Here is a 24,937-nt window from a genome sequence, read left to right as displayed (position 1 = left end):
AGTTTCAGCCGATCACAGGTGTAAAAACACTGTCTTAATGTCTGTGTGGCTTTTTAATGTTTCTCTAGTCATATAGAGCTGATTTTTAGGATCTGACAATGAAAGATAATTCATATGCAGGAGCTTATGACTCCTTGGAGTAAAAAAAGGTGATGGACTAGAACAGGGGTCAGCAACCCACGGCTCTAGAGCCGCATGCGGCTCTTTAGCGCCGCCCTAGTGGCTCCTGGAGCTTTTTCAAAAATGTTTGACCTTTTTTTTTTCCTTTTTTCCTCTTTTTTCCCTTCTTTTTTTCTTATTTTTTCCCCCTTTTTTCTTTTTCTTCCTTTTTCATCTCGACATTTCAACTTTTTTCTCAACATTTCGTCTTTTTTCTCGAAATTTTGACTTTTCTCGACATTTCGCCTTCATTCTAAGGCTTATACAAGACTTTTAATTTTTTGCGGCTCCAGACATATTTGTTTTTTGTGTTTTTGGTCCAATATGGCTCTTTCAACATTTTGGGTTGCCGACCCCTGGACTAGAAAAATGAACATCATATAAATTGCCTGAAAAATGGCTGGGGATACATTTATCAATTGCTGCTTTGCTGCTTATTGCAAGATCCTGTGCTGTCAAATCAATTTCCTCCTGATGGTAATGAGATAAGATAGCACTTTATTGTCTTCTAGTGCAGGTCTCGCCAGCTAGACATGTGTATGCATATGTAAATCACAGGTTAAAAATCAGAAAAAAACTGCATAAATTCAGTATCCAAAAATGCATCTTTTAATTTACAAAAATGCCGTCAGTTTTTGTTCCCATGCTTAACCTAATGCTGCTTTTAAAGAGAACCTGCAGTCGTATTCACCTGTTTAACAGATCCACCGTGAATAATAGATAAACATCCAGGTTGTTTAAAGCCAGACAGACAAAGGCAGGTGTGTATGTATAGTAGGGATGGGCGGTATGGACTAAACAATTTATCACGATAATTTCTGGCATTTATCCTGATAAAAAAAATACCAATACAAAAACGTCATCAACGGGATTTTTCCTTCCTTCCTTCCTTCCTTCCTTCCTTCCTTCCTTCCTTCCTTCCTTCCTTCCTTCCTTCCTTCCTTCCTTCCTTCCTTCCTTCCTTCCTTCCTTCCTTCCTTCCTTCCTTCCTTCCTTCCTTCCTTCCTTCCTTCCTTCCTTCCTTCCTTCCTTCCTTCCTTCCTTACTCCATTTCCTACTTCCTTCCTTCTTTTCTCCTTTCCTCCTTCCTTCCTCCTTTCCTTCCTTCCTTCCTTCCTTCCTTCCTTCCTTCCTTCCTTCCTTCCTTCCTTCCTTCCTTCCTTCCTTCCTTCCTTCCTTCCTTCCTTCCTTCCTTCCTTCCTTCCTTCCTTCCTTCCTTCCTTCCTTCCTTCCTTCCTTCCTTCCTTCCTTCCTTCCTTCCTTCCTTCCTTCCTTCCTTCCTTCCTTCCTTCCTTCCTTCCTTCCTTCCTTCCTTCCTTCCTTCCTTCCTTCCTTCCTTCCTTCCTTCCTTCCTTCCTTCCTTCCTTCCCACAAAAACGTCATCAACGGGAATTTATCGTCTTTACCGTGAGATACAAATTCTTACCGTGGGGAATTGTTTTGACGGTTTATCGTGAACGGTAAAATATCGCCCATTCCTAATGTATAGTATTGAGAACCAACCTGTATTCGTGAACATAAGTGATTATTAAACCTAACGGTGGTGTGTTGGTACTTGTACATCAGGCATGGCTGCCGTAATAATGACTGACAGAAACTAAGCAGCTTTCCAGTACCTTGTCCTTAAGTCTCCTCCTTAGTCTTTCTTTTGACGACTGCAGAAGGTTGATTTTGGGCTGCTCTGACTGGCCGTCACTCGCCTTGCCAGTCTGCGGTGGGTTGGCAGACTCTTTGTGAACTGTCATGTCTCTGAAGGCATTTGTACTGGGTGTTGAGTCACATCTGGGTGATTCATGTGGGCAGTTACCGCTGCAGTTTTGAGCTGGCCTGTACTGCTCATCACCCACTTTTACATTGTCAGTCTCTCTGTCTTTGGTTGATCTTGAGGGCACTCCTTTGTCCCCAGTAGAGTTCTGTCCGGGCCCTTTCTGGTTTTGATGCCAACGGCGATTCTGGCTGTATCCGTGATGTGGGGGCCCTCCGCCGCGTTGCCCGTGTCCTCCCTGGTACTGGCGAGGTGGTCGGCCAGCATTATTGTTTCTGTTATCCCCCAGTTCTGTTAAATTATGTTGTTGTTGATTCGGACATTGCGGTTGGGTTTGATCCCACTGCAACTGTGGCGATTGTTGTGTGTCCTGAGGCTGGTTCTTCCCCCCTCCTCCTCCTCCTCCTCCTCCTCCACCTCCTCCTCCTCCTCCTCCTCCTCCCCCTCGCTGCTGCTTCCTGGAACGAGAGCAGGTTTCAGTTAGCATCATTGTGATGTATTAGTAGCCGACTCGTCCCGGCACCAGTCTGTCCCGAAGCTTCCCTGAAAATATCACTGCAACAACTGACAACCATATACAAATACTATCATCCAAACTACTGCTAATACATAAAAGTCCAGTCTCTGCTTACATGTGGTTGCAGTGTGTGTTTTCCTGTGCTGTTTTGCTGTACTGGCTCAGGGCTCGGGAAACCTCCGACATATGGTCCGAGGGATTAGTCACCCTTGCACCGCCGTGGCTTCGACCTGTTATCTACCTCAGCTTGTGAACTTGGACAAACTGGGAACAACTTGTATATCTTTTCTCAGATTTTTTGACTCACAGAATGTCACATGTCTTTGTATAGATAAGATACGAGCTGGTTCACAAAACAATAAACTTGAGAGCAATTGTAAGATACATCCAGGGGCCTCATTTATAAAGCTTGCGTGCGCACAAAACAGGGCTCGAAAGATGCGCACGCCACCTTCTACGCAAAGGTTAGGATTTAAAAAAAAAAAAAAAAACTTAACGGGAAAATGTACGTATCTTTACGTAAACTTTGACCCTAGCGCACGGACATTTTGAAGATATGGGGAACTGGCGACGCAGACGGTGAGGTGGTGAAATGAAGTCAGATTCACATTTTTAATGTCATCACATATCAGACTTATAATATAATAGCGCTGATCGTGTCTGTGTTTGAAGCTCAGCGTCAGTCAGGACACGGCCACTTCCAGGTGTGCCATGCCACTTCTTTTTTATTTCTGCCACAGATCTGTCCGTGGCACTCACAGCGTTTACAGCAGCAACAACGTGCTGCCACTCACTCGCTTTCTTTTTGTTAGTGATGCCACTACTGTGACCACCAAATAATGTGGTTTTCCTGTCCTCCACCTCATCCACAACATCTCCATCTCGGTCTCCGTGAAATTTAGTGGCACGGTGGCTCGACACGTCTCATTCATCCTGACGCAGCAGAAACAGGCTGCAGGCAAGCGCTGCGCATGCTCAGCAGGCTCATTCCTATGCAAATACAATCATAAAGTAGTTTGCATTCACCATTCATGGTAGAAAGTGGGCGTGTAGAGGGCGGGATATGAGGCGAATTCACGTGCGCAAACTTCCAGCTGGACTGTGATTTATAAAGAGAACATTGCGTGCAGATGTGCGTGCACACGGTTTTATAAATCAGGATTTTTTTGTGCGCATGACATTTTCGGCTTTTGAGCGCACGTACACTTTTAGTTTGAATCTTACGCACTCTTTTATAAATGAGGCCCCAGGTCTCTTGTCTGAAAGACACAGTTGAACTTGTCTGCTAGGCAACATTTTCCAGATGACCTTGTTTCATTTTAATCAGCCTGCCCATGGACTGCAGGGTCTCTTGGTTGGCGTTTGTATATGGCACTATTGTACCATGGAAAAGATGGTAAAAAATAGCTGGATCAGTCATACCTATTAATTTTTTAAACTGGTCTGCTGCACCTCCCTTTCCATCATTTCCTTGCGTTATCAAACGCACCAAACCAATCAGATGTAGCCTGGGTTTATGGGATGACCCATACACGATCACCCAAGAGCCAATATTGTTGCTGCATTACAACCACCAAGCTGCACAATCGCTAATGAAACAGCATTCACCTATATCTCTTCTCCATTGCATGTAATTTTGGATGTCTTTTGTTTATCTCTGCCTACGTTGCATGCTTTGTTTCCCTGACTGGCTGTGTCCAATGGCGTCCAGAGGAAGTTTGTTTTGTGTCCAAATCCAGAGGAACCAGACTAATTCTTTATATCAAAGAGGAAAAGAATTAGGACGGCTGGACAGGCAAAGTAACGATGGCTTAATCTTCAAAATGTCAAAAGGCATCGTACATTCAATATGAAAAGGAGATTAAAATAACATGATGTTGCATAAACGGAGCAAAAATATTGAAAAACCAGCAATTTATCAATACCATTATCAAGCAATCATACTTCTAAAAGACAACATCTGTGTCCATCCTTTTCATTTTTATTGTAATTTTAAAAGAGTTATGGATTAAAGATATTAAACAACTGTTTCACCTTTAACTGTTTTGTATGTCTGTTGGAAATCAGGTTGGATTTTACTCTCACAGCTTCTGACAGTGGAGACCACTGCATGGCAGGAATCAAATCAAAAATACTGTACGAATATGTTAAGCTGTTTAAAAGAAAAGAAAAAAAAAACGCATGAATTCTATTGACACATATCATTGATTTTGCTTGCAAAGACACATACACACAATCAATTAGTGAATCTTTCAATAAATACATACATAAATAAAAGATTCAAAGTTTTCAGATTAAAAATTCACAGATTTGTTAAATGTTGTGCATATTTGCAGCATAAACTGCAACATCCTGAGGATGTTGAGGAAGTGGTACTATAAACATTGTGCTTTTAGAGGAATTTTATCCCACTCTACCTCTCCATACAATCTTACTTCAGTCCATCCTATCAATTGGATTCCAGATGTACATGTACATGAGCAACTACAGTTTACAATGTAAGTATGTTAAATATGTTGCCTTTGTCTGTTTTTGTGAATGAAGCTAATTGCAGATCAAATTTTGCATAATTTTTAAACCTCGTGAGGAACAGAGGGTTTATTATATCCTGATATGTAATATCGCAGAACTGAAAAAGAACCTGGTTTCTTGTTCACGCGACTTCAATGGCAGTGGCTGCCATTGTCTGTGGGAGGCTGGATTTATTATCACAGAGACTTAACATTCATTGACTTTGGAAAAAGCCATTAGTGAGGAAATGGCAGTGTGGGTTTCTTCATCCCCCACATAAACCTTTCATTTCAGTTTAGCAAAGTCTCAGTAATTGAATAATATTTTAAATCACATTGCCTGTTGAAAGAAGTCACCACCTGGACTTAACCAAGCAAATTGGTAGGAGCCTCCCGTTGGATAATTATGGCATGGACTAGGCCTGTGTTGAAAAAAATCGATTCTCATATTAATTCTTAAAAATCGATTCATATGTCTAAAGATCGATTTAATTTTTTTTTTTTTTTATCATTACATTACAACTTTTGGTACTTTTTTGTTTATGCCCAAAAGAGGAATATTTTGTTGGACACGAGAATAACTGGTGCCATGTTTTTGCCTTTAAATATGTTTAAAGGTATGAAAACATTAAAGTTTTCAGTTATAATTGCATAAATTGTCTATATTTCTTTGCTTTATATACTGTTTTGGGGTTACATTTGCATAAATGTTAAAAACCAAATTCTCATAAATGGGGAAAAAAATAAAAGCAATTTTTTTGGTCCTCTGTTTCCTCCCTGGATCTGTTTGGTAATTCTGACCCATGATGTTTCTGAAAGCAGTTCCATCAGCATTCTGGGAGCTGATTGGTCCTTACAGCATCATTAGCTGCCAATACTTGCTGTTTAATCTCAATATAAAACTAGTAGTAATATGTTGCAGAACTACAGTCATATAATTCATGCAACAGCTGAAAAAACAGTTTTATTAACAGTAACCCAAATCAATATCGGATCGAATCGGATCGTGATAATCGATTCTGAATCTTAAGAATCGGAATCAAATCGATTCTTGACATTTGAATCGATCCCCAGCCCCAGCATGGACTATTATGTTTCACCTGGCAACAAGTTATTTAACCCCAACTGGTGCAACCAGTAACTTCGTATTTCTTAAACAACTATGTTGGGAGGCATCCTGTAGTTGTGGAAAAGATGTTAATCTGTTTCAGCAGGGTCTCATTATTGGCATGAATCGAGCAAAGAAAACATCTGAGGAGATTGTTGAAACTACTCAAACCGGGTTAATAGCTGTTCAATGCATTATTTAAAAAACTGGAAGGATAGTGGGGGACCATCACCTTCCAGGAAGAAAAGGTTGGAAAGAAGTGATCCGTGAAATCAAATTGTAGAAAACAAAAAACTACAGCTATGCTTAATAGTGAAAATAAGAGCATTTCCACATGCATGATATGATGGGGTCTCAAGGGATTGAAGAAGACTGTGCAGTGATCCGACTCTTCCATCATCAACATGAGATTTTGGCAACGAAAAAAAAGCAACTGTGCAAATAAACAGTGACACTGCACATGCTTATCAGGACGATGCCACCGTGAATGCGTGCCGCAATCAAAGTTAAAGGCGGTCCAATGAAATGTTAGAGCGTGTGACTTTTTTTTTTTTGGACAGGCAGCGCATTTTTCTTACACTAATTTGAAATATAATATACCCTTTGTGGAACAATAACATAAGAACATACACTACCAGCCAAAAGTGTCGACAGACTTTCCCACGGCAAAGTACTTGGCAAAAAAAACCCTCTTGAAGTTACATCTGTAGATTCACTACAACAAACCCAAATCATTTTTGCTCCCATCTTTCCCTAACCACATGAGATTCTCCAACCAGGTTAATTAAGTTCTTTTTGGAAGGATTAAAACACAAACAAACCATGAGACCAGTAGCAAATGTTCATGATGGGGAGACAGTGGTATCAAGAATAATTTCATTGCTGTTCTCACTAAACCAGCAGCCATCAGTGTGCGCAACAACAAATCCTGACAAAGAAAATGCATACTAATGTATTAATGGTCAGTTTTTTGTGGTCATTCGGTTCATGTCTCCTCTGTTCCTCTCCTTAGGAGGTGGGGAGACATTTCATCTTCTAACTCTCCATTCATTCATTCATTTAAAACCTGTCACATCTGCACTGACCTGACCAGTCTTTAATTACAGGAACAGTTTTGCCCCAACCCCTTTTCCACTGAATGGTAGGAGGATATCTTGTTTACTTTTTGGAAAGTTTTTTTTATTTTTATATTGCATGATGTTTTATCATTTCATCCATGCTCTACTTAATTAGTAAAAATTGAAGTTCTGGTATCATTGTTCAGCTTTAGTCTTTCACCTAACGCTTATTGTGGCATCCAGTCCTCCTGCAACGTGCTCAAACTCCACAAGGAAACAATGCAGCGTGTAGTTGAGCCCTGCTGTAACTCTATCCCAGTGATGGCAGCTTTACACTATTTACTGACAAATTACCTACAAGTTTCTCAGCAGCATCAGGTTTCACATATACTCAACAATTACTCCTTTTGTTTCACTTATAAAGACAAAACACACGGTGGCTTTTAATTTCGATGGAGAGCCTGTAGTAGGACTGGGCGATATGGACCAAAAGTCATATCTCGATATTTTCTAGCTGAATGGCGATACTCGATATATATCCATATTTTTTCTGTGCCATAATTGGGGTTTCCCCCAAAGCATTATAGCATAGCATCTCTGTTAGCTTCATTTTCTTCTGAGGCAAAACTAATACAAAGCCTCGTGCCAAATGTCACACAGGTTCCTTTATTAACAGAGGTCTGCACAATATCAAAATGTATAAAACAAATGAAATAAAAATAAACTGCCTGCATATATAGAATAAAAATGCTTCTTGAATAAAATAAAACAAATATCCCTTTCCTGCATAACAATTAAATTCAAATACACTGTGCAATTAATACAATGTAGACAGTAACAGGCAGACTTTTCCACTGAGGTTGACATTTTCACACTCCCCTTTATTTTTACTTCTTTAAAAAAAAGGGATTCCACAAATCAAAGTGTGTGAGTGTGAGTGTGAGTGTGTGTGTGTGTGTGTGTGTGTGTGTGTGTGTGTGTGTGTGTGTGTGTGTGTGTGTGTGTGTGTGTGTGTGTGTGTGTGTGTGTATTATAGTGGGCAAGCTTTAATGTAAATATGTAGCTCCTCTCCTCTCATTTATAGTCATGTGAATTTCTCTTGCTGCCTCTTCAGTAGCTACAAGTGGTGCAAATCAACAAAGACCAAAGATCCTGGGGATTTAAAATACAAACAGAGCTATCAGAAATGGTGAGGTCTGCACATGTCTGACATTAATTTAGCTAAGTTTCAGAATACTCAGACAGAAGTAAGAAATATGACATCACTCTCACTTTCGATAATGTATTGGATTTCTGCAGTTTCTGTTCAACTCAACTCTACTGAGCCATTTCCCTAATCTGTTGGTGATGTGAAGAGGTGAAAAGTGAGACAGCAATAAAATACTAATCTCATTTAATGACTGAGAGCTTTTCAGAGGTTTGAGTGTTGACCGTCCATCAGTCATATTACTGCCAGGCACATATTTGCATTTAGGATAAATGATGGAGCCACTGATGAAATTTCATCTAGCAATATCTTGTTACCGAGAAACAGGGCCGACTTTGGTGTAATGAATCATTTAATCAAATGAGACGTTACTTATTTTTTAGTAAGATAATTACAAGGTATTAATCAGGTTTAAATTGGTGTTGGATGTGTCCTCATTAAACTCCCTTTTTCATTTTATTTTATTTCAAGCGATCTGAGAATTTAAATTTACTATAAGCTGACAATTGAATGTTTTGCTCAGTAGAATAAACCAACTTCATGTTCAATAGTTTTAATCGTAGGTCAGGAACAGAGGTGTCAAGTAACGAAGTACAAATACTTCGTTACCTTACTTAAGTAGAAATTTTGGTTATCTATACTTCACTGGAGTAATTATTTTTCAGACGACTTTTTACTTTTACTCCTTACATTTTCACGCAATTATCTGTACTTTTTACTCCTTACATTTTAAAAACAGCCTTGTTACTCTATTTAATTTCGGCCTTTAATAAAAAACTATCCAGTTAAATTGCTCCATCCGGATAGAGTGAATTTGGTTGTGGTTGTTTCAGATGTTCTTGTCCAGTTTTGTTCTTACATCCGTTCCCTCAGATTCCTGCAACTAAACTTGGATGTACATTCCAATAAAGGTTAGGATAAATGATAACATGCCTCTGAAGTTTGACTTTTTGCACCATTACAATACTTATAGGCAACTAGTCATCATATCTGCTGCTCTCTGAAACACATGTTAATGCTCAATAGTACACATATATGGTTCTTTAATATATTTGCATTATACTAAGATGCATTCATTTTCAATGGCTTTTGTCCTTAATGGCTTTTTTCCCCCTTACATTACTTTTACTTTTATACTTTAAGTAGTTTTGAAACCAGTACTTTTATACTTTTACTTGAGTAAAAAACTTGAGTTGATACTTCAACTTCTACAGGAGTATTTTTAAACTCTAGTATCTAATACTTCTACCTGAGTAATGAATGTGAATACTTTTGACACCTCTGGTCAGGAATGAATGCTGGCCTTGTTCAGCTCTCAGGATCTTGCTTTTCTTGTCACTAACCTGGCTGAGACTTGCCGTTTTCCCCCTGGGCCAGTGGGCAGAAGTACGGTTAACTGGTCTCGGTTGAAGTGATCAAATGCTCTACAAGCAGGAGAGGAGGGTACGCCACAGTGCAGGTGATTGGAAAGATGGAAAGATGAAGATGGAGATAAAGCAGAGTGGAATAAAGTAATAAAAAAGAAAAATCGTTGAAATGAGGGGAGGATTTTCATAGATGGCGTAAAGAAGAAAACAGATTATAAAGGGGGGAGGGGGTTGCAAAGCAAAAAAGGAAATAAAAGAATAAAAGACTACAGGTTGATAACATCATAAAACAACATGCGCAAAAACAAGAGTCTGGAAGAATCCTACAGTGACTAAAAAGGAGAAATTAATTGGCGGATATGATAATGGGAGGAGGCAGGATAAAGATGATCAATCATGGCTGTTGCCGAGTACATGTGGAGAATTCATGGAACCGCTGGTTGACCCAGACTGCAGAATCGATTGACCCGGGGGAAGAGAAGCCTGCAGGCCAGACCGTCAATAACACGGCCCAGAGCTTCACACAGGCCACAACACGCTGACTTAATGGATTGTGGGCAGACAGGTTTCGACTGCCCGACTGAACATTTGCATTGCTAAATCTTTTGATTGAAAACAGAACTCGCCGCCACGCTGGATGTGTGTGCACACATGCATGCAGAACTGTATTGATCACAACGTCTCTGAGTCAGCTCTGAGAGGAATTATGAGCAGAAAAGTTAGTGCTGCTTTGTAGGTGAAGAAAAAGGAAGCTGACCTGAGGTTAGTGAAAAAGATGCCGTTCCCAATACATAAACTTGGATTTATGGATATAAAGTGGGCTGTCAAGTGATGAAGAAGTTCAATATGAAGTAGGGCTGGGCGATATATCGAGATTTTAATATATATCGATATATTTTCAAACGCGATATGGTACGAGACAATATCGTTTACATCGATTATTTAATTTTTTTTTTTTTTTTTTTTTTTTACGATTTTGATATAACTTATTTTGTGACAAATTGACTTGAATGTTTTATTTGAGATTTGCACAAATGTTTTGTTATTTGCACAACTGTCAACCTCAGTGGAAAAGTCTGCCTGTTACTGTCATTGTATTAATTACAGGGTATTTTAATTTAATTGTTATGCAGGAAAGGGATATTTGTTTTATTTTATTCAAGAAGCATTTTTATTCTATATATGCAGGCAGTTTATTTTTATTTCATTTGTTTTATACATTTTGATATTGTGCAGACCTCTGTTAATAAAGGTACCTGTGTGACATTTGGCACGAGGCTTTGAATTAAAACTGACTGTTTTTTTAAGGGTTTGCCTCAGAAAAAAATGAAGCTAACAGAGATGCTATGCTATAATGCTTTGGGGGAAACCCCAATTATGGCACAGAAAAAATATCGATATATATCGAGTATCGCCATTTAGCTAGAAAATATCGAGATATGACTTTTGGTCCAGCCCTACTATGAAGTGCAAGCCCTCACTCAAAAGTGAGACAGAGTTACAATCTGATTATTGTTTTTTGCATTTCTGGCACATTAACAGACCATTTTAAATAATTAATCATGGCTGATTAGTTTGAAAGTGTATCTTTTCAAACTCTATTAAATTTCTTTGTTGCTACATTTTTCATTGTCAGGAAAATGAAGGCTGATGGCTGAGTAATGACTGATCCAGCTTTGATGTTAAATAATAAAGACAGTTGGCAACTGTGATTTCCAGAAATACTGTATGCAAATCATTTCATAATAGAGATAATAACAGGTGTGTTCAAATTATCCTACTTGGCCTGAACTAAACAAATGTGAGGCCGATTGTGAACAAGCCAATGAGGTCCGAGAAGAAGCAACCAAGATATATTTTTGGCCAGTTATGGCCAGTTATGGCCACCTGAGGGACTGAATGTGAGGTTTATGCACATGCCCTAGTTCAGGGGTCGGCAACCCGCGGCTCTAGAGCTGCATGCGGCTCTTTAGCGCCGCCCTAGTGGCTCCTGGAGCTTTTTCAAAAAATGTTTAACCTTTTTTTTCCTTTTTTTCTTCTTTTCTTTTTTTCCTTTTTTTCTCTTTTTTCCTTCTCTCCTTTTTTTTCCACTTTCTTTTTTCCTTTTTTAATCTCGACATTTCGACTATTTTCTTGACATTTCGGCTTTTTTTCTCAACATTTCGACTTTTTTCTCGAGATTTTGACTTTTTTCCTCGACATTTCGACTTTTTTCTCGAGATTGTACTTCAACATTAATCTCGACATTTCGACTTATATCTCGAAATTTTTACTTTTTTCTCGACATTTCGACTTTTTTCTCGACATTTCGACTTTTTTCGCAACATTTCGACTTTTTTCTCGAGATTGTACTTCAACATTAATCTCGACATTTCGACTTATATCTCGAAATTTTGACTTTTTTCTCGAAAATTTCGACTTTTCTCTTGACATTTCAACTTTTTTCTCAACATTTTGACTTTTTTCTCAAAATTTCGACTTTTTTCTCAAAATTTTGACTTTTTTTTCTCAACATTTCGACTATTTCCTAGATTGTACTTCAACATTAATCTCGACATTTCAACTTTTTTCTCAACATTTCGACTTTTTTCTCAACATTTCGCCTTTTGCCTTCATTCTAAGACGTATACATACAAGACTTATCATTTTTTGCGGCTCCAGACATATTTGTTTTTTGTGTTTTTGGTCCAATATGGCTATTTCAACATTTTGGGTTGCTAACCCCTGCCCTAGTTCAACTATGACTAAGAATGATAAAATAGATGTGCAACTTCATGAAGACAAAACGAATGCTCATTCAGTCGGTCTGTTATGTCTTATTTGTGTCTTGGAGGTGATGGTGAACTGTCATGGCAATATTTCACCTTAGTTGGCACTTGTCTCCTCCACTAATTAACAGCAATGTGTGCGAGTGGGACGTTCAAACAACCAGCCGGCCTTAGTGCCTGGTGTTAAAATCATCCGTCTTCAGTTACAAATATTGTTGAAGGAAAAAAATAAAAATAAAAAATGGGAAATGCACTTATCACAAGACAGACGAAATAATATCTAAAAGCTCCTCGGTAATTATGAGGAAAGAACTGATATGCTCTGCGTTTGCCCGTCTTCGCTTTTGAAGCAGAAAGCAATAAGCAACACATTCCAGTAAATCACAACTAATTTCAGCCTTGCTTGACGTGCCTACTAAACTGGAAACACATGCACTGCCTCACCTTTGTTTTCCATCTTGCCCCGGCCAGCCTACACTTTTCCTTTACTCAATCTCACAGTCTCCTTGTTTCTTGCTTCTTGTGCTTTATTCAGTACAGCCCTCATGTTTCAAACATGTAGTCAACTGATCAATACTTTACTTTCATATTTATTTCCAGCAAGTTTACTTTTGACCTTTTCTTCTCCTTCACTCTGCTGTATTGATGCATTATAGACAATAAAACGCAACTATAATGCTTCTTGTTGGTGACTTTGAACTACTTGTGATTTGTTCATGAACTGAAAACTTTCAGCAGCGTCTTGGATCAACAAGTTTGTGTAGTTGATATATTCGGTGAACACAAATTCCATCAAAGAGTACTATGGGGTAATGATAAACCGTGGCAATATTTTAGCAGGTCTTTACCAACCCCATGCATAGACTGTATAAGTCTGTGGTACAAATACAGACTTATACAGTTAGTTAAGTACGCTTTCAGCTCCCTCAGCTGATCCCCAATTAAATATCTGTGAGATGCCGGTAGACGTTTACAGTGGAGTATTTAATATATCGACTCCAGGGTGAAATAAAAATATTACTGTAGCATTTAGGCGACGTGGAGTTAATACAAAAGGCTTGTTGCTTTGCTAAGCGCCGTAGCAGGAAGAATACGGCTGAGCTGACAGTCAATCAGTCATATTAGAAAATAATTATTTCCTGGCATTAGGAATGGGTGATATTTTACCGTTCACGATTTACCGTCAAAAAAAATTCCTCACGATAAGAATTTGTATCTCACGGTAAAAACTATATATTCCCGTTGATGACGTTTTTGTGTAAAGTGAAGGAAGGAAGGAAATCAGAAAGAAAGAAAGAAAGAAAGAAAGAAAGAAAGAAAGAAAGAAAGAAAGAAAGAAAGAAAGAAAGAAGGAAATAAAGAAAGAAGGAAATAAAGAAAGAAGGAAATAAAGAAAGAAGGAAATGAGCCAGAAAGAAAGAAAGAAAGAAAGAAAGAAAGAAAGAAAGAAAGAAAGAAAGAAAGAAATGAGCCAGAAAGAAAGAAAGAAGGAAATGATCAGAAAGAAAGAAAGAAAGAAAGAAAGAAAGAAAGAAAGAAAGAAAGAAAGAAGGAAATGAGCCAGAAAGAAAGAAAGAAAGAAAGAAAGAAAGAAAGAAAGAAAGAAGGAAGGAAATGAGAAAGAAAGAGAGAAAGAAAGAAAGAAAAAAGAAAGAAAGAAAGAAAGAAAGAAAGAAGGAAGGAAATGAGAAAGAAAAAAGAAAGAAAGAAAGAAAGAAGGAAGGAAATGAGAAAGAAAGAAGGAAGGAAACGAGAAAGAAAGAAAGAAGGAAATGAGCCAGAAAGAGAGAAAGAAAGAGAGAAAGAGAGAAAGAAAGAAAGAAAGAAAGAAAGAAAGAAAGAAAGAAAGAAAGAAAGAAATGTGTTTAAAACCTTTTGTGTCATTTTACTCCACTTTGATGGCCAGTAGTGACCAAGTTCTTTATTAACATGATTATGGGCTTATATAAATGTCTGTTGTTTTATCTCTGTCTTCTCTCTCATCTTCTGCCTAATACACCCTTTGATATATTTTTTTAAATCTTTTAATCGTCATTCTTCGTTGTACGATGCTTCTCTTTAGTATGAAGACACAGGAGGTTGACTTTCCTGTTATTTGCTACTAAAGACTTCAAGCAAGTTCAAGGTTTGGAAAAGCAGAGAAACTTTCAGTGCTCAAATTTCACCTCGTCTGCTATAAAGTTTACAAGCAGATAGATTACATGTTTGTGTCTAATGATCATGCACTTAAGAAGCCATGTTGTGTTTTATGATTTTCCTTTTCAGTTCTTCAGGCCAATTAAAAAAAAAAGTGAATATTTCTATCAACCCACTGAACACTTAATCAAGTTCCATGTGAAAAGAAATGACAAGAAAAACAGTGATTGTTACATCCCCGTGAAGCACACCCCACCACACACAAGCATGCGTGCACCAGACACAGAGACACACTCTTGTGTTAAACTTGTGTACAAGCTGTACAGTACAATGGAAAGCGTGCGTGGAAGCAAAGGGAGCAAGAAAACAGGATGGTCTCTTGTTAATGTTTCCAGTTCACAAAACAAATATACTGAAACCGAAGCAAAGTGCTGTTGGCCCGAGTTTATATTTTTGTTCTTTTCTTTTTGCCAAGCCTGCGCTGCGCCTGCCGTACATAAGCACAACAGCTATGCAAAGACGTAATAATTTGCTGCACTTAAAAACAGGGATGAAAGTGTTTTTTGTACATTTGGTTTAGATACAATTTCCTCTTTTTAAGCCACAAATACGACCCAAAATATTTTCTCTTTGCTGGTCACTTAGCAACTGAAGAACAGTTTTCCAGTGACATCAGGGTAGGAGTGAGGATCTTTTCTCTCTCTCTCTCTTTAGGATGCAATCACTGTGAAGTCTGACTTTAATGAAATTAGATTTCACTGTATATGCATACTAAGTAGATTTACCAGTTTTTCTTAGCTTCGACTTTAGACTTCTGGCAATAGACACAAGAGGTTAAATGTTGCATAGCAGGACAGGAATAATGATCATCAGAAAGGAGTTGAAGACAGAGCTGAATGGTGAATCCTGCAGGATAATAGCAGTTCAGTTAGAAAAAAAGCTGCAATGTCCTGTGTTGTCTTTCTTTTCCCTGAGTGAGTTGTGCATTCCTGTGCTGACATTGCTTTGGCTGGCGAGAGATTTTGGGGGCGTGAGATTGGCTATCCAGTGACAGCACAGAGACACACATCAACATCGTCTTCATCTCAATTATGTCTGTGTTTGTTTGTACATGCAAGCCCGAGATGCATCATTACCGTCGGTCGTTCCTCCGGCGTCGGAACAGCTTTTTGGTGTGTGCAATCTCAGCCTCATTAGGAAAGGGTGGAAAGACCTGCAAGAGACAAATCATGGCATAAGAGACAGCTGTCACGGCAAGTCATTTATATCACTCAAAGTCACTGTCTACCATCAAGTCAGTTTAACATCACTATGCACTGTGAGGCTGCGGTCCAAGAAACGGAATTCTGCCATCAAATTTCAACTAAAATCTCAAATGGAAGAGGAGAATTTTTAAGTTATAATCATGTATTTCACTCCAATAAAATTGTACTAGGTTTTAATTAAGGTGGTGGTATCATCATACTCAGCGCTGTTTGGCCACCACTAGAGTAATATATTGTCCAGAGTGGATGGAAGAATGGAATACTCTACCATTACCTTAAACCCAGGCTGGTAAATAACATTCATCACCTGCCAAATGCAGGGTACTTTGTCTAGTTCAGGGGTCGGCAACCCGCGGCTCTAGAGCCGCATGCGGCTCTTTAGCGCCGCCCTAGTGGCTCCCTGGAGCTTTTTCAAAAATGTTTTTTTCCTCTTTTTTGTTCTTTTTTTGTTCTTTTTTCCTTTTTTGTTCTTTTTTTCCTTTTTTCGTCCTTTTTCCTTTCCTTTTTAATCTCGACATTTCGATTTTTTTCTCGACATATCGACTTTTTTCACAAAATCTTGACTATTTCCTCGATATTTCGACGGTTTTCCCGAAATCTTGACTTTTGTCTCGACATTTCGACTTTTTTCTCAACATTTTTGAGTTTTTTCTCGACATTTCAACTTTTTTCTCAAGATTGTACTTCAACATTAATCTTGACATTTCGACTTTTCTCTCCTTTTTTTGTCTTTTTGCTTCTTTTTTTCTTCTTTTTTTCATTTTTTCTCTTTTTCTTCCCTTTTCCTTTTCTTTTTAATCTTTTCTTGACATTTCGACTTTTTTCTCGACATTTTGAGTTTTTTCTCAAGATTGTACTTCAACATTAATCTCAACATTTTGACTTTTTTCTCAAAGTTTTGATTTTTTTCTCGACATTTCAACATTTTTCTCGAAGTGCATAATGAAAAAATAAATCTCCCCCAGTTATAACTAATATAGATACATCCAGCATGTGTTGTCTTCATTCTAAGGCTTATACAAGACTTCATTTTTTGCAGCTCCAGACATATTTGTTTTTTGTGTTTTCGGTCCAATATGGCTCTTTCAACATTTTGGGTTGCCGACCCCTGGTCTAGTTGTAGGTTTAACTTGCCAGCAGTATGTTTTGAAATTAAAAAAAAAAAAAAAAACAACACTTTATTGTTGGGTTAAAATTACAAAAATTGACGCGAGTCATCCATAGGTGTGCTTCCATTACCAGGTAGTTTTACATGCTCTCAGTCTTCTACACCAGGAATGGCCCTTGTGGCCAAGCTAGCCGAGCATTGATAAACTGGAGACAGGGTTAGTTTTTTTAAATGGCAAGATAGATTTATCATTTCTTAGTTCTTAGCCACAAGAATTGCCAGCCAGGAGAAAAAAACAAAACAAAAACACAGACAATAAAAATAACAAAAAAACAACTCAAAATCTAATCCATCACTAACCAAAGTTAAACTGCAACTTCACTTCAATAATTCAACTGAATTCATAACCCTCAATTCTGGCTTTCCATTGTTTCTCTGGCCTATTGACCGCTGTTGCCTCATGCTCACCTCAGACCAAAAAAAAGAAAAAATCCTTCAAAAAGGATAAATACAGGGATACATTTGAGTAAAAAGCTCATGAGCTTTCTGATATACTCTCTTTCCTGTATATTCTGTAAATATATATGTTTTTTCTTTTAAGATTTGATAAATATATTCAGTTTTGCCAAGGCAACAAGAATCTTTACTTATATCTTTCATCATGATATTACAAGAAGCAACATGAAAATATTTGTTTTCCTATATAAATGCATTTTTGTGATACATGTTTCATTTGACAATATTTGGCATTTTTGCCAGAACGTTTCAGCAGATTTCATGGATGTGAGGGAGTACACTCTGTTGGATATTGCCAATCACTCACACACTCAACCTCCTCTGAAAAAAGAAAAACAAGCACTCTATCATCCATAAAATATCAGCCCTGTCAGTCAAACAGTGCACTTTCATTTCATTCATCATCAGTGTGTGCTGTTACCATGGTTACAAGTCATCTAGGACTAGTTATGTTAAGTAAACATGCAGTGTGCGATGACGGATGGTGTTGTGAAAAGGGTGAGTGCATAAATGAGCCCGACTATGAACAGCTGTGCACACAACGTAATGCCCAGGACAAGATACACGAGGAGTGAATGTGGGGAGAGTGACATCCTGCCTCAATAGTAGTGGAAATCACCTGGTGTGAATATAAATCACTTGTCAGGATGCACGCACGTGCTTATCTGCAGGCAGTTCAGCAAGCGGCTGCAAAGACACAATGCATTGTGCTCGACCACAGTCTGCAAAGACGTGTGGTTAGGTGCAGTTTACTCATTATATTATCATTTTATTCTTCCCTTTTCATTTTCATAATAAAAAAAAAAAGTTTTGAAAATCACAAACTGCCGGAACAGTTGCAATGCAAGTAGTTCATGTCCCCCCTGTTAAAATATTACTACCTACTGTAAAACCTAGACCAGGGGTCGGCAACCCAAAATGTTGAAAGAGCCATATTGGACTAAAAACACAAAAAACAAATATGTGTGGAGCCGCAAAAAAATTAAAAGTCTTTTTATAAGCCTTAGAATGAAGACAACACATGCTGCATGTTTCTATATTAGTTATAACTGGGGGAAGATGTTTTTTTCATTATGCACTTCGAGAAAAAAGTCGAAATGTCGAGATTAATGATGAAGTACAATCTCGAGAAAAAAGTCGAAATGTCGAGAAAAAAAGTCAAAATTTCAAGAAAAAAGTTGAAATGTTGAGAAAAAAGTCGAAATGTCGAGATTAAAAAAGAAAAAAGAAAAAGAGAAAAAAGGAAAAGAAAAAAGGAAAAGAAGAAAAAAGAAAGAGAAAAAAAGAAGGAAAAGAAAAAAGAAAAAAGAAAAAAAAAGAGAAAAGGAAAAAAAAAAAGTCAAACATTTTTGAAAAAGCTACAGGAGCCACTAGGGCGGCGATAAAGAGCCGCATGCGGCTCTGGAGCCGCGGGTTGCCGACCCCTAACCTAGACCGTCTACAGGGTGCATGAGTGGAGGTTCACAGCATATAGGTCCCATTTTTAAGTTTGGCCTGAATTTTCTGTTTTATTTTTGGTTTCTATCAACAAAAAAGTGACATGAGGTTGTGAGAATATTTTACAGTTACAAGTTGGAGGAAAAATAATGACTTTCATTGTGGCTTTCAATTAAATAGAGTTTTTTTCTGTTCTACTGCATTAAGATAGCATGTTATATGTTTTGAGAACAGTGTGTAAATAGCATAAACATGCTGATTTTCTGTTCTGCAACTTTAGACAAAAAAACTTGACACCAATGACACGTACTTCACTCAGAGAGGCTACAGGGGATAGTTGGACTGATCCAGATGTGGGAGGCAAATAGTGTAAAAGTGTGCATATAGACATCATTCACATACAGTACATCTGCCAACTATTCCCTCTCCCAGACTTAAACTTTTTACCACCAAAAGTGTTGGTAAGGAAGCACGAACGATGCAGAGAGAAGCAGAAAGGAACTGAAGAACTGTTCCATGTTTGGCTACTGTACTCTTCCTCTAGGATATCATTAGCTGTAATTCTGCCTTCAAATGGAACCAGATGAGAGCAAATACACACACACACACACACACACACACACACACACACACACACACACACACACACACACACACACACACACACACACACACACACACACACACACACACACACACACACACACACACACACACACACACACACACACACACACACACACACACACACAAATAAACAAAGAACACCAAAGCACATCTACGTTGCCTGAAATCCCTTAAAGCTTTTGTACTTTTTTTCCATCGTTTAGTTCATACTAGGGATGGGCGGTATGGACTAAAAAATGTATCACGATCATTTCTGGCATTTATCCCGATAATGATAAAAATTATGATAAAAAAATACCAATTCAACTTCACCTTTTTAACTATAAATCTATCTCGCTCTCAGATCTTTCTTTCTTTCTTTCTTTCTTTCTTTCTTTCTTTCTTTCTTTCTTTCTTTCTTTCTTTCTTTCTTTCTTTCTTTCTTTCTTTCTTTCTTTCTTTCTTTCTTTCTTTCTTTCTTTCTTTCTTTCTTTCTTTCTTTCTTTCTTTCTGGCTCATTTATTTCCTTCCTTCCTTCCTCCTTTTCTCCCTTCCTTCCTCCTTTCCTCCTTTCCTCCCTTCCTCCTTTCCTCGTTTTCTCCCTTCCTTCCTCCTTTCCTCCCTTCCTTTCCTCGTTTTCTCCCTTCCTTCCTTCCCTCGTTTTCTCCCTTCCTTCCTCCTTTCCTCCCTTCCTTCCTCCTTTCCTCCCTTCCTTCCTCCTTTCCTCCCTTCCTTCCTCCTTTCCTCGTTTCCTTCCTCCCTTCCTTCCTCGTTTCCTCGTTTCCTCCCTTCCTTCCTCCTTTCCTCGTTTTCTCCCTTCCTTCCTTCCTTCCTCCTTTCCTCGTTTCCTCCCTTCCTTCCTCCTTTCCTCGTTTTCTCCCTTCCTTCCTCCTTTCCTCGTTTTCTCCCTTCCTTCCTCCTTTCCTCGTTTCCTCCCTTCCTTCCTCCTTTCCTCGTTTTCTCCCTTCCTTCCTCCTTTCCTCGTTTTCTCCCTTCCTTCCTTCCTTCCTCCTTTCCTCGTTTTCTCCCTTCCTTCCTCCTTTCCTCGTTTTCTCCCTTCCTTCCTCCTTTCCTCGTTTTCTCCCTTCCTTCCTCCTTTCCTCGATTTCTCCCTTCCTTCCTCCTTTCCTCGATTTCTCCCTTCCTTCCTCCTTTCCTCGATTTCTCCCTTCCTTCCTCCTTTCCTCGTTTTCTCCCTTCCTTCCTCCTTTCCTCGTTTTCTCCCTTCCTTCCTCCTTTCCTCGTTTTCTCCCTTCCTTCCTCCTTTCCTCGTTTTCTCCCTTCCTCCCTTCCTTCCTTGTGAATAAACTATCAGCAGGTAGCCGTCGGTGCCGGGTTGGGCAGGAACGGGCCCGATGTGTGACTGGGTCGGCCGAAAGTTGATAGAAACAGTGACAGATATGTGTTTGTGTAAAATAAATCCAGAAAACAAAATTTGAGTATAGCTCTAAAAAAGACAGGGATGAGTTGAATGCTGAGCACTGGTTTCTCAACACGGTGAGTCAGAGTTGAAACTCAGTTTTGCAAAGGTTGAGGTTAAAACTCCACTATTTCATCTTTAACCATAAGTGGCGTGTGGACAGAAAATAGGTCTGTGTTGAAACTAAACAGTTGCATCAATGTGATGGATTGCTGCAGGAATACACGAGAATGTCAGCAGAGCCAGCTTGAGTAATAGATCCACTATCATACTTCAGAAAGAGGGTTCTGCACAACAGTTAGTTGTGTCAAGTGGCGCTGTAACTAACAACTATTTTTAATAGTTGATGAATCTATCGATTACTGAAATGATTAATTGACTAATTAGATTATAGACATAAAAATTTATAAAGCTATTCGTTTTTAAAATGAGCCTAAGACTGTTTAAGGTACGACGGAATATTAAGGCCAAACTAAGACAAAAAATAATTGGAAATAAAGTCATAATATTATGAGAATAAAGTCGTAAAATTACGAAAATAAAGTCATAATGTTGCGAGAATAAAGTCGTAATAGAATAAAGTCGTAATATTACGAGAATAAAGTCGTAATTTATGAGAATAAAGTCGTAATATTACAAGAATAAAGTCGTAACATTACGAGAATAAAGTCGTAAAATTACGAAAATAAAGTCATAATGTTGCGAGAATAAAGTCGTAATAGAATAAAGTTGTAATATTACGAGAATAAAGTCATGTTTTATGAGAATAAAGTCGTATTTTATGAGAATAAAGTCGAAATATTACGAGAATAAAGTCGTAATTTATGAGAATAAAGTCGTGATATTATGAGAATAAAGTCGTAAAATTACGAAAATAAAGTCATAATGTTGAGAGAATAAAGTCGTAATATTATGAGAATAAAGTCGTAATTTATGAGAATAAAGTCGTAATATTATGAGAATATAATTTATGAGAACTCTAACAGGAAGAACAGTCCAGTGTTAAAATGAGGAATATCTTAGGAAGTTATATTTATATATTTATAATATATTTAATCTTACGACTTTATTCTTAAAAATATTATGACTTTATTCTGAAAATATTACGACTTTATTCTCATATTATTATGACTTTATTCTCGTAATTTCCTTTTTTTTGTCTTAGTTTGGCCCTAATACTCCGTCGTATTAAGGCATGTGGCAACTAACAAGAAAACGTTGAAAATTGTGTAATTTATTTAACTTCTGCGATTGTCAAACATTCCTGCTTTTAAGACTATAATAATAAACAAAGGACGAGCAAACTGCTTATAAGAAGGTCAAGTTAAAATCCCCTCAGGTATATTCTGTCATCACCAACATGAGCACTTCCCATAACCACCCTGCAAAAACCGCCTCTCCAGAAATATGTGCAATATTCCTAAAACTAGTCAAAACAGTCTTAAATAGTCTTCTTATTTCCTAAAATTTATTAGAAATTAGTTTTTGCAATACATAATTCCTAGAACATTTAAGATATCTAAAAAATTCAAAAACTAGCAGAAGTGAAAGACAATGTGAATTTAGTTGTGAGAGAAGAAGATGCAGAGGGTTGGAGGGAGGCGGATTATACGCTCTGGCCGCCCCCGAAGGAAACGGGCAAAAGGAAAACATATACGAGTGTTAACGGGGCCCCAAAGGACTTCTGAAGTACGATCAAAGACGTGATTCACAGGCGTCTCACGTACGTATTTACGGTCTACAGACGCATTTGTAACGTTGGCTTCTGACTTTCTGTACGTCTGAATGGTTGGTAGAAATCAAAAATGTTAACGGTTTCTGAAAGCAGAGGTTGAAGTATCAACTCAAGTTTTTACTCAAGTAAAAGTATAAAAGTACTGGTTTTAAAACTACTTAAAGTATAAAAGTAAAAGTAATGTAAGGGGAAAAAAGCCATTGAAAATGAATGCATATTAGTATAATGCAAATATATTAAAGAACCATATATGTGTACTATTGAGCATTAACATGTGTTTCAGAGAGCAGGAGATATGATGACTAGTTGCCTATAAGTATTGTAATGGTGCAAAAAGTCAAACTTCAGAGGCATGTTATCATTTATCCTAACCTTTATTGGAATGTACATCCAAGTTTAGTTGCAGGAATCTGAGGGAACGGATGTAAGAACAAAACTGGACAAGAACATCTGAAACAACCACAACCAAATTCACTCTATCCGGATGGAGCAATTTAACTGGATAGTTTTATTTAAAGGCCGAAATGAAATAGAGTAACGAGGCTGTTTTTAAAATGTAAGGAGTAAAAAGTACAGATAATTGCGTGAAAATGTAAGGAGTAAAAGTAAAAAGTCGTCTGAAAAATAATTACTCCAGTGAAGTATAGATAACCAAAATTTCTACTTAAGTAAGGTAACGAAGTATTTGTACTTTGTTACTTGACACGTCTGTCTGAAAGTAGAAAACAAGAGCTTTCTGAAGGTTTACGGTCTGATACACTTGTCATTATGGTAAATATAGCAACAACAGGTGAGATACAAGCTTTATATTGACTGACGTCCTTAAGAGGCATAATACATCTTTTAAGAAGCATATTCATTTAACAGATTGGTGATGACATAAAATAATAAATTGGCAATGAAATTCATAGGAAAGTAATTTAGTCAGTGATTTTTGCTAATTGCACTAACTATTCATTGCAGTCCTAGTGTCAATATTTTTCATCTAACTTATAACAATGATTATTCCTCACCTGAACACAGACAAGGTTAAAACTAGAATTATTTACACCACAAAGTTATCTATCATCACTATTTTTGCTCGCCTGTGTTTGATTCTTAGCAGCACAATATTGTTGGAGAACTTCAAAAATGACTCAAAGGAATTAATATTTAGTTGATGTTTTTAAATGATACAAAAGGAACAAAAAGGAAAATTAATTAACTGAAAAGGTGGAATCAAAATGACAGAAGCATAGAAAGAGAGGTTCTGTATGAGCTGCTTTAATTTTTACGGCCTGAAGACTCACAGCATTCAAATTAAAGTAATACTTCTCTCTCTGCCCATTTTGGTAACATGAAATAACAAGCGTCAGACTGAAGTCTACAAGGTTTAAAATACATTTTCAGTTATTAAATGTTGTGCCAACTGCGTACATCTCAATAATAATACTTGTCATTAACACTCTGTGTTTTGCATAATTTGCTGGGGTGTGAACTCTGAGAGGAATTTGAAATACTTAATTTTGTTCTGTTGCTCCTAAAAAACTGCAGCTTGAAAATAATGCAAGGTTTAAAATCCAAATGGTTAAAACACCATGTTCTCCAGTCTAAATTATCTTTATTTTTTTTCAAACGATTGACATGAAGGGGTCATTGACCTGGCAAAGATCCCACTGTTGAGCCATTCATAACAATGACACTGCTTTAGTGTGGCGAGGGTATAAGTAGCAAGGAAGGAAGTCGGGAAATGAGTAAGGCTAGCAGGGATGGAAACATGAAGAATAGAAATGGAGACGAATGATTACAGAACTTTCTCTGCAGTGGTATAGAAAGTGAAGTGGTAGTGAAGTGTAACATTTCTGCTATGATGCTCACTCAGTCACTCTATTGTTTCTCTCAGTTTATTTATGTTGCATGGGTCGTTAGCCAAAAGCAATAAATTTAAAAGTGCCCCAGAGGTGGCATTACGGGACAGGTCGTTGAGAGCGAAGCAGAGAGTAAGAGTAATAACAAGAGAGACTGTAAATACAAGATAGCAAGCGCAAATGAAAAAGGAGAGGGAGCAGAAACGCAGACACTGATATTAGGCCAGAAGAAATAACGTTCCTGTCGCCGTGAAGAGAAAAGCTCTAACATTTTTACTTGCTTGGAAATGCAGAACAGAGAAACAAGGTCTAATGTATCAGAACTATGCAAGAGTGTTTCTACAACTGTTTTAACAGTTAATGCTGTATCTTATTAAGTCAATGTTCAATAGTTGGTCTCACTAAGGG

General features: G+C 37.8%; 1 protein-coding gene across 1 annotated transcript in view; it reads right to left on the bottom strand.

Annotated features, from left to right (window-relative positions):
* The window catches only part of ctif (CBP80/20-dependent translation initiation factor), a 112,756-nt gene that overhangs the window by 26,149 nt on the left and 61,670 nt on the right, over positions 1-24,937 (bottom strand). The window contains exons 8-10 of the mRNA XM_061733656.1: positions 15,732-15,808; positions 9,668-9,748; positions 1,776-2,382 (exon numbers count right to left, since the gene is read on the bottom strand). Coding sequence (XP_061589640.1) covers positions 1,776-2,382; positions 9,668-9,748; positions 15,732-15,808 — 765 coding nt within the window. The remainder of the gene's footprint in view (positions 1-1,775; positions 2,383-9,667; positions 9,749-15,731; positions 15,809-24,937) is intronic.

The sequence above is a fragment of the Cololabis saira genome, chromosome 11 (genome assembly GCF_033807715.1).
Source record: "Cololabis saira isolate AMF1-May2022 chromosome 11, fColSai1.1, whole genome shotgun sequence".
NCBI lineage: Eukaryota > Metazoa > Chordata > Actinopteri > Beloniformes > Belonidae > Cololabis > Cololabis saira.
The sequence above is the reverse complement of the archived record's forward strand: the minus strand, read 5'-3'. Positions and strand labels throughout refer to the sequence as shown.